Genomic DNA, 11,415 nt, shown 5'->3' on the forward strand with positions numbered 1-11,415 from the left:
GACATAGAACGTGTTATATTTTCACATTGCTAGACTGGCAGCTGCAGCCTGGGCGGACCGTATTTTAAAAACATTTCTTAATACACAACAGGAAAGATATATATACTCTTCAAAAGAAGAAACGCAAAGGCACATTGTCGTAACATTTGGAGAATTGATTTAGTTATTGAATGGTGAGTCCGATAATTACCAAATGTTGCAGGATTGTTCACAATTCACTCTAGTCCATTGTGAGTAAGTGATAGGACACACCACCAAGGTCAAGGTCATCTGGAGTCAATACCGGGTGTGGCCTCCGCGTGTGTTGACAACTGCCTGGCACCGCCTGCCCATTGAAGCAACCAGAGTACGGATGACGTCCCGGGGGATGGTGGCCCACTCGGCCTGCAAGGCTGCTGCCAGCTCGGGCAGGGTCTGGGGCTGTGGTTGTCGCTGTCGGAGGCGTCGGTCCAACTCGTCCCATAGATGCTCAATTGGGTTCAAATCCGGTGATATCGATGGCCAAGGAAGGACATTAATGTTGTTGTTCTGTAGGAAAGCCGTTGTGAGACGTGCTGTGTGAGGCCTGGCGTTGTCATGTTGGAACACTGCGTTGGCGTTGGCCATAACTGGAACGATGTGTGGCCGGAGGATCTGGTCAATGTAGCCCTGTGCATTCAGGTTGCCCTGCACGTGGACCAGGTCAGTTCTGCCAGTGTGTGAGATGGCTGCCCACACCATGACACTATCCCCGCCGAATCTGTCCACTTCCTGCACGCAGTTTGCCGCATAACGTTCACCACGACGCCTATACACGCGACATCTTCCATCATGACGTCGGAGCAGAAACCGGGACTCGTCACTGAACCACACCTGTCTCCATCGCAGTTGAGGCCATTGTCGATGAATCTGGCACCACTGCAGTCGGAGTCGACGGTGTTGTGGTGTTAAGATGACACCTCGAACTGGACGTCTGGCACGAATTCCTACCTCACGTAGGCGGTTCCGTACGGTCTGGTCGGATATCCTGCGCAAACCTGGTATTGCTGCGGCTGTGGAGGTGGCAGTAGTCAATCGTTCCCGAAGGTGGCGTACCCGGATGTAGCGGTCCTGCCCGGGGGTAGTGACCCGTGGTCAACCGGATCTAGGGAGGTCACGTGTTGATCCATGTTGCTGGTAACGGTCCCACAGTCTGGAGATGGTGCTTGGGGACACATGGAATGCCCTGGCAACGGCCGTTCTGGATTCGCCTGCGTCTAGTCGGCCGATGGCATTGTTTCTCTGCGGTTCACTGAGACGTGGCATGTCCTGGATTGTCAACTGTCGGCCAGATACAGAGGCCAGGCAAGCGAACACCCTGCACTTTTATGCTGTCGGTGTACATGTTGCACGTGCAGACAACGCACGTGCAGTGGTGACATGGTTTGCACGTGGCTGCGTTTTTGCGAATATTCACATTTTGGAACTTTATTGTACAGTAGCTGCGTTTTATCGAATGTAACCGTGGGAATGTGTTTGGGACATGCAATGACCTTATATTCACAAAGCATGAACCAGTAGGAAACATAAAATCGGAGTTATAACCCATTTGTACCCTTTTGCGTTTCTTTTTTTGTAGAGTAATATTAATAAAAGTAGGACGCTGATAATTATTGTTGGTGAAACAAGAAACTAAATATATGATCACAGTTAATTGATATTGAAAACTTGTAACCGTTACAGACCCAGACGTCAAAATGCACCAGACCCAGCTTTGGTGTATTTTGGGTCTAACATTATTTTAGCTGTGATGTTACTGTTTCAAATGCAAATATCTGCATGTACACAATATACAAGTTCATCACTAAAATTTAAACGATAATCATATGGTCATGCAATTGTGATATTTTGTTCATAGAAAGTCATGAAAAAGTCATAGAAAATAAACGTGATAAGGTGTACGATCCACTATTAGATCCGTTTATAATCACAGAAATAAAACATTACTTATATTGTATTCCTTAGATATCCATTTCCGTACAACCAAAGTGTTTCTGACCATCCTGGTGTTTATAATACCACAAAATGCATTTTTCATAATTTTAAAAACGCACGTGCGGTTGACAAGTAACGGTTATGGGGTCGTGTTTTAGTATACTTTTGAGGGTATTTCAACGTCACAGACTCTTGTTTCACTCTGTGTATCCAAATCTGTTACAGTTCTGTAAATTAACGAAACTTAGTGTCCATTTTTACGGGTTGAAATTAGGATCTAGGTGAAAAATATGCCTTAGTGCTTAAAACACTAGGGTCTGTCCCTTTATATTTACTGTTTTCTGTTTCAGCTCCGTATGGTGTAAAATATGAAGATCTCACTAAATTAACAACAGTTACTCTGCCATTCAGTGTTTCAGTGACTGGAAAATGTACTTACTCCCTACCAAACTGTACTTGGACATACCAGGTATGTAATTATAGATATACTACCTTATACTAAAATATATTATATTTGTCTTAACAACTATCTTAAAATCCACTGTTTTATTAAACAATTTACTATTTCCTCAGGGGAACGAAATAAAGTGCAATAGGACTAAACACAGATTAACACCAGATGAACACCAGATGAACAGACTAAACACAGATTAACACCAGATGAACAGACTAAACACAGATTAACACCAGATGAACAGACTAAACACATATTAACACCAGATGAACAGATTAAACACAGCACGCGCTAAGGACACTAAGGGAAGCAATCAAATACATTACATGTAGAACTAGTTTAATTATTGGGTACTATCACACACTGTTCATTGAGCCTACAATTCTCAAATAACTTTACTTACATAATTTTCTGTAGCACAGTCATGATATCAGCTAGTCTACAATGTATGTATGTGTACTGATCACTTTTCAAAAATGAAGATGTAATGTGCTATATTGCAAGTTTGTGTTGGATGATGTTCAAGAATATTTGATCACTTTACTCCTGACAGGAAGAACAGAGCTATATGGTTTCGCTATGCCTTTGTTAGCTGTCACAAAGGTCTATGTCAGGTGGCAGACATTTCGTTGGTCAGTGTCAGAATATCAGCTTTAGTTTAAAGTTTCATTTCCTTCTTGCTAAAATTGTTTGTATCCATTGGTGAAATATATATATATTACTGAACTCGGTGGATTTTTGGACAATCTCTCTAATCACGAACTTAGACACCTCAACCTCGGCAGTTGTAAATATCTTAAGCGGAATTAGTACATTATACAGATGGGACAGTGGGACAATCGATTTATGGTTTGGTACATACAGAAAATGTTGAGTATGTTCTCAATAGAAGGCCTATATCATATTTTGACAATAAATTACACCCAATAGACCACAAAATAAACTTATTTTTATTGCAAGATTTCAATTTTCCGCATTGCATAATTCTGCTATTCAATCGCTATTCAATTTCAGAGAATCCCTTTCTCGAATTTTAGTTATGGTCAATTAAAACTATACAAGAAAAAGAAGAAAATTGGTCTCAAATATCGAGACTCAGTCACAAACCGAGCCAAAAGAGCTCTTTCACACCCCTGATCTCAAACTACCAAGTATAAATCTACAACCTAGTTCTATCACTGCATTGTTTGTGAAAAAACAAACAATGACATGTTGTAAATGTCAGTGTCTTAAACTCCAGGGATTTAAAGGACACCATTAGCAAGGACGAAAACCAGACAATATAGGGTGATCAAAATGTTTCAATTGATTTGATGCAATGGTTGTATTTGGTCCCAAACATGCTCTAGAAAAAATGCACAGTCGCATTTTTAGAGGTGCCATAATAAAAGAGAAACACATGCACAGTTCTGAGGGCACAATATTTCATGCAAACCTTCATGTTGTACGTGTGCTGGTTACACAACTTTAACTTCAGGCGAACTGCCGATGAAAGCTAAAAGCTGAAAATTTAGGATTACTGGAATTTTATTCAAGTGTTTCATTTTAATCTGTATGTGATAATTTAATGAACTTGTTTTGTTTTTCTCACGGCGAAGACTGTAAACAGTCAGTATCTAGTTAAAAGTTGCGTAAACCAACTTCTGTTTACATAATATTTTGAAATGTTGTGCCCTGCATACTATTGGGTGACAATGGAAATATGATTAATAAATCGGTGTGCTAGTGTCTGGCACCAAAAGTAAAATGATCTAGTGACTATTGAAAACTTAAAAAACCCCAAAAAACCTGGTAGTCCTACTATCAGTCTCCTAGAAATCCAACCAGTGGGGATCGTCTCCATCCTTCTGTCCGTCTTTCTATCTGTCTGTATGTTCGTCCTTTTCGAAATGCTTCAAAATATTGATCTGGAATTCTGTATATAGCTTTATGAAGTGCTGTTGCAGATCAAGTTTGACTTTCATGGCTATCTACCCATGTTTTTCAGAGTTATGGCCCTTGAACTTAGGACAATCTGTTGGAGCCACTTTAGGGGACATGCATTGCTTTAGCAGCACTCGAAGAATGGTAGTTTATCTGCCATGCATACAACAAATATTTAAAACTCGGTTCAGTTTGCTCTTTTAAACCTTATTCATAAATCACTTATTGTACAATAAAATTATATTGTCACTTGGTCATAAAAGGTGGTACCATTTATTACAAATTTCTTATGAATACTAAATTAATATATCCTGGTGGAATTGATCTAAACGAACAGAACATTATAATGCTACATTGGGTGTTGGGTTTTTGTTGTTTGTTTTGTTTTGTTTTGGTTTTTTTTTCAGAAATACAAAGTAGCTATATTCTTCTACAGTGATGCTGAACTCATCATTAAAATATACTTGTTATAGTATGCCAGCAACTGTATGGACCAGTAATGTATTAATTAGCCTTCCTGCAAATGTTGTTGGGGGAGGGGGCGATGTATTATCTAAAGAGTTGGAGGCGCCAGCATCACCCTCCCTTCCAACCCCTTACCTTCTTAGAGATTACAATTATGTTATTTGTCGGAGACTTTCTTATAATGTAATAAAATATATAAGCACAACTTACAAATAGACATGTAGAAATAGTAAAACAATTCGTTTTAGTGTTTGTTTTGTTTGCTCTTTTTTTTTAATATGAAGACAAATCATGTCTCTCCTGTTAAAAACTTCTCCTCAAAGTTACGACGGAGAAGTGCATGACTTAAGCCTACAAATTGAACCTAGATTTCCCTTGAAGTATTGACAGAACAGTTTCTGCAAACGCTTTACCTGAACTGCTACAACTTGCTTATGTTATTATTTATTTGAAGCATTTACGATGAAAAAAAAACAACGTACATGTATACATAATCAAATAAAGGTGAATTAAAACAGAAGGAACTGCACTGCATGCATGCCATATTATATTGTTTGTAAACTATTTTTACTGTAACTGCAGATACAGAGCGAGTCTTTAGAAAGAGTACCAGATGGTCTAACAGCCATAACCAACAGTAGTGAATCTTGTAATTCAGGAGATCAACAAGCAACTTGCACCTTGAAGTTTGACTATGAATCTGTGCCAGCAGGGTTTGCTGGGGAAAATGTGACTCTACGTGTGTCGATTACCCACGCATCATTGATTACTAACTTCACTCCAATAGAAATCGTCAACTCAGGAGTGATTTTCCCAGGTAAATAGTTTCACCTGTTAGAGCCAGAAAATGTTATCCTGAGCTGAGGTTTTTTTAGTCCCTTACCAGTCCACGTGGAGGGGACTATAGGTTTCATCTCCATCCTTCTGCCTGTCTGTCCGTCCTTCTGACTCACATATATTTTTCACGTATATTGTTTTTTCATTAAAAAAATATATTGAGCTGTATTAAACAAAATCTAGCACCAGACAGATCTTATTGGAATAAGTACAGTTGTGGTGATATGCACTCATAAGAGTGGTGATATCAGGTGTTCTCGAAAGGTGAGCATAGTCTGACCCACTGATGGCACCCGTTATGTTTACTCCCACCACAGTTGTCACTTCATCTAGAATGATGAAAAAATTATAAATGTGCATGTATTTCACTAAAGAGACGAATACGTATGGACAAGTTCAAAATATGGAATGGCATCAGTCATCATTTTAGTCAACGATACATCGTATTTAGTAGATATAGCCTCCAATTATCTACCATAAAACCTTTTAATGCTCTCAAGATGGAACAACTTCTGTGCCAGAATGATATGGTGTTGTTTCAAATCTGTATGCAATAAACATGCCCTAACATAGCTTAAAAACTGTGATATGTAGATACAAATAGGTGGGGCAGAATATAAATTGATTGACACAAAGTGAAATTTGAATATTAGAAAGTTGAAGTCATCCATCTTGTCGTACAGTTTTGTTTGAAAAGCAGTGTCACTTTGAATCTCTATGCATAGATCAAGGTTCGAAACTGACTTAATATCTTCAGATGTTTCTTTATTTGCAACTCATGGCAGTACACCAATTCAAGGTAATCTGTAATCCTGCTATTTTCCAATGATATAAACTTATCAATAAAGTGGAAAGATTTAGCCTCATTTTGTTTGTTTAGAATATATATTCATCAATAACGTTCATGTCATTCGATTTTTGAAATTTGAAATTTTACAACATAATGGTTCACCAAAACTTTGTTTTGTTCAACGACACCACTAGAGCACTATGATTAATTAATCATCGGCTGGAAACAACTGTCATGTCAATACAAAATCGTTTTAATTCAACAAATCATGAAATTCATTGCTTTGCTATACAAAACTGAAAAAAAACACCCACATATTTGAATGGGGAAAAACACATTTGTATGTATGCATATAATACATTGTATACCATATGTAATATAACAAATAGCGTGAGCCAACGAGCCCAGGGAACCTCAGCCCTGGCACTGCCATTCTATTTTCTGGGGACAAAAACAAATATATTTATTTAAAAAAACCAAAACAAATAATAATAATAATAATAATAATAATAATAAAACAAATATAAAAAAAAAAACCCCACATTATCTCTCTCTCTCTCTCTCTCTCTCTCTCTCTCTCTCTCTCTCTCTCTCTCTCTCTCTCTCTCTCTCTCTCTCTCTCTCTTTTATTCATTAGTAGCAACGATTATTTTATACGCACCATCCCACAGGCATGTTAGCACATACTACAGCCAGCACATACCACAACCGTTGATATAGTAGTCGTTGTTCACTGCCTGGAACGAGAAATAGCCCAATGTGACCACTGACAGTCATTAATCCCAGACTGACCGTGTACCAGTCGATCATTTTAGAACTGGGCTATGCCCTGCCCACCAGTTGGTAGAGTGCTTGCCTGAGGGTGTGTGTTGTAGGGTCGAACTACCTCAGCAACCCATTATCTGATTGGGCGTTTGTCCCTTCCCAACCTGTGACCAACGACAGGTATATAAAAGGCCATTGTTACTAGCTGTCATGGCTGTGGAAAAGTGCATATAAAAATATCTTGCTGGTAATGAAAAAAATGTAGCAGGAATCCTTTGAAAACTTGAGTCAAATAGCCAAATGTTTGACATCCAATAGCCGATCATTAATAAATAAATGTCCTGTAGTGGTGTTGTTCAACACAACAAACTAACTGTGAACTTAACATATACCACAGGTCCTATATAAGCATTTCAGGTGATGTTTAAGGTGATATGTTATAATTTAAAGTAGCATATTTTTACCCAATTTGACCCCACTTTTACCCCATGTTTGATCTGAGAATTAACTATTCAACATGATAACAAGCCTAATTTTGAAGAGGAATGTTTAAGCCATCAAGTTACACCAGTTGTTTTCTTTTAACAAATAGGTTGATCAAAACTTTATTTTAAGGCCTTTTCTGTAATCAGTCTCTTGTCCAGCTGTGAATTTCCACAACTTGTTTGGTTATGTTGGAATAACTTGTCGTATTTGTATTGTTCAGTGAGTATGTTACGAAAATATAGAAACCTGAAAAGAACATGTCAGACATTTTCACAGCTGCACTGTTTCATTTTCATTGACATGATATCACACCTTGAAAGCTTCTGACATAAACTGTTCTACATTTCGTTGCATCGTCACCAAGAATCATTCCCTTATCGATTGGTGTTCTTTTCTCAATTGTCTACGTATATGATGTTTTCTCTGCTATACATTGTCCCATCTATTTAGTAAACTAGTCTGAGTGTGACGGTTGTCTTTGTGGCGAAATATCTCCTCCTCCTATAGACCAGGCACTAGATAGAGGTTCATGGAATCAACCATTGTTTTTCCAAATGTCCATCTAAATCTGCATTTGGCAGAGATACAGTTTTGATCTGTCATAACGGTTTTGTCACTTATATTTAGAGAAATACAGTCCTTAAACCCATGACAATATGCCTTTCTGACTACACGAATCATTGCAACGGTATTTTGATTATTTACAATTTCAGGCTACATGTTTCTTTTTAAAGTGTACCACTTGCATATTTAAATAACATTCAAGACAGAACATTCAAGAAAGGTATGGTGATTATCTTCCTGTTTATTCGGGCGGATCACGTGATGTAAATTCTGAGGCTTCTTCTACAGTTGTTTCCATCAGACAAAATGATTTCCATAAGATTGCCTGATTTGGCATTGAGTTTCACTGCCGAAATGTAGGTTGTTATTGAAGCCCTTGAACAAATTAATGATTCTGTAGTATCCAGATATTTTACTTTCAGTCTCCACATTTTACATACTATGAAGCTGGAATTAATAATACAACACTGTCTTTTTATGCAGTGCCAATACAGACATTGTATTTTGTTGGATGTCCAGCCATGCTGGCATTAGGGGGTAATGGAAAGACTGATTATTGTATGATTGAAATGGTATGGTTGCTAACAAGTAAGCCAGTCCTGAAAGGGTGGCATATGCCAGTGTACGCTTACAGTGCATCACATGTTGGTGGAGAGCAATAAGTGTAAGCAGACGAGGAACGATATATTTGTTTGCAGCAATGATAAATTTAACTAGTGTTGAAATGTCTCCTACACACTGGCCTCGGTGGCGCAGTGGTTTAGCCATCGGACTGCAGCCCGGTACCGGCTCCAATCCAGAGTGAGTTCTTAAGGGCTCAATGGGTAGTTGTAAGGCCACTACACCCTCTTCTCTCCCACTAACCACTGACCAACTAACAACTAACCCACTGTCCTGGACAGACAGCCCAAATAGCTGAGGTGTGTGTCCAGGGCAGCGTGCTTGAACCTTAATTGGATATAAGCACAAAAATAAGTTGAAATTCAATCAATCAACCAGCATACTGCATTTTAATTGTACCTATCAGTTATGAATTTTTATATTGATACTCATCATCACTTCATGTATGCATTTATCTTCGTTTGACATCTATAACTATAAACGTTCTGATGGTATTATGGACCTGTATACTGAATGAACTGTCTGTCTGTCTGTTTGTCTGTCTGTCGGAACTATTAATGTGTGCTAATAAATTACGTACAAATAGACAACCAGTAAAATGCCGGTAGATGTACAAACATCAAGTCAGACCTTGTCAAAACGTCACACCTTTGGCTCTGCTTTCTGCAAACAATTGTGTAGGTTGTGTGTCTGTGTGTGTGTGTGTATGTGTGTGTGTGTGTGTGCGTGTGCGTGTGGAGTGTGTGTGTATGTGTGTATGTATGTGCGTGTGGAGTGCGTGTGCGTGTGTGTGTGTGTGTGTGTGTGTGTGTGTGCTTTATACTATTTTTGAAGTTGACAGTCCATGTCTGGTGGGTTAGGAGGAGGTCTTATAGCAGGGAATGTCACTGCTGTGTTAATGTATAGTGTTCTAATTGTTTATAGTTTCAGGTACAGAAGAGCACAAGGCTGCCTTAAGTGGCGGTGTTATACCAGGAATTGTTCTCGCTATCTCACTGGCTATTGCTATACCCATGGCTTGGGTATTTTACAAGGGGTAATTAAAGCATATATCTTTTGTTGTTGTTGTTTGGGGGGTTTTCTTTCTTTCTTGGGTTTTTTCCCTCTATAAGTAGAGCTGTTTAAATTGTGTGTAACCAACTGTGTTTTCTTAATGTCACTGCTGTAATTTCATTTCCAAATTAAGATACACGCTATGCATCAAATTGAAAATGCAGTTATCAATAAACACCACATAAACTGATCCACACACGATTTTGTAGAGGAGGTGGGTTTCTAACATTCTAAAAAGGGCATTAGTGTAACCAGAATTTTATATTGCAGGCACCCACACATCTATGAATCTTATCGTGGCAAAAAGTGGTGGTAAAAATAAGTGTAATTGGAGAAGGCCATGCCTCCCTTCCCTCCGCCAAGTTAAGAATGGAAAAGGACAAGATTTATTTTCCAGAAAACAAATGGGTTAAGCTCTCGAATGGAGTGAGAGTGGGGAGATGAGTGGGAATACTTAAATAAAGATGGTCAGAAAAAATGTTCAGTGTGATTTAGTATTTTTATACTACTGTTCTCTTTGGAGCATTTTGTATGATAAGAATTTATTAATTTATATCATATATTTTGGTCATTTTTAAAGAAATTACATCAGCATATATATTGAAACCTGTTGTTCCCTTCTGTACTTCTTCTTCTTCTTCTTCTTCTTCTTCTTCTTCTTCTTCTCTTCTTCTTCTTCTTCTTCTTCTTATTATTATTATTATTGAGTCAACATTGTACATGCAACTGTAACTTATCTTGATGTTGTTGATGTTTAATATTTTGTTATATTTATGGTAATGTTGGAACAGCTTGGGTAGTAATTTGAGGAATAACTTTAAAAAACATGTTTTCATGATCTTCCTGTATGAAGGGTTGAACCAGATGATGTCTTTTATTATTTTCGGATGAAATTCCGCAGTACACAGCTTGGATAAACTGAATAGTTTCCACATAGTTACTTGCCGTCAGATATTTGTTGTCAGAGGACGCAGCTTCTATGAAGTCCTAGTGGCTGGGGGATAAAGGTGAAATTATATCATTGGTGGATGATGATATCTCCGATATGAAAGGACTGAACAGCAAGCGAGTCCAGATACCAACAGTGAACACTGTTCACAAGTTTCATAAATATTGTATGGCAGGCAAGCGAGTATAGTATTTTATTTATTACAAATCAACTGCAAACAAGTCGCAACGCAGAAGTAAGCAGATATGGAGACCTACTACCTTATTTTTCAATGAATTGGGTCAGCAAGTGATATACGTCTCGACGAGCAACAAGACGTCAGCAATGTAAACTTTACATTTTGGCGCGAAGCTTTCATTAATTGTATAATGAGGTGTTCAAATTCACAATAATAACTGAATTGTTGATAGGACCAGCAAAGATTGAGTTTAGTGAATGAGATTTACTAGATGTGACACAGAAATTGTGTAAATAGGGCCGTAAAAAACGAGTATCTGGTCGAGGACAGACACTTGCCGCAACATCGTTTTCGCTTCATATACAATAGGCTCAAAT

The 11,415-nt window shown here is 38.2% G+C and overlaps 1 protein-coding gene across 1 annotated transcript in view; it reads left to right on the forward strand.

The window, feature by feature from the left end:
- The window catches only part of LOC121386782, a 33,704-nt gene that overhangs the window by 21,436 nt on the left and 853 nt on the right, over nt 1–11,415 (forward strand). Inside the window, exons 7-9 of the mRNA XM_041517797.1 lie at nt 2,304–2,422; nt 5,378–5,612; nt 9,783–9,894. Of these exons, the coding sequence (XP_041373731.1) occupies nt 2,304–2,422; nt 5,378–5,612; nt 9,783–9,894 (466 nt within the window). The remainder of the gene's footprint in view (nt 1–2,303; nt 2,423–5,377; nt 5,613–9,782; nt 9,895–11,415) is intronic.

The sequence above is a fragment of the Gigantopelta aegis genome, chromosome 12, assembly GCF_016097555.1.
Source record: "Gigantopelta aegis isolate Gae_Host chromosome 12, Gae_host_genome, whole genome shotgun sequence".
Classification (NCBI taxonomy): Eukaryota; Metazoa; Mollusca; class Gastropoda; order Neomphalida; family Peltospiridae; genus Gigantopelta; species Gigantopelta aegis.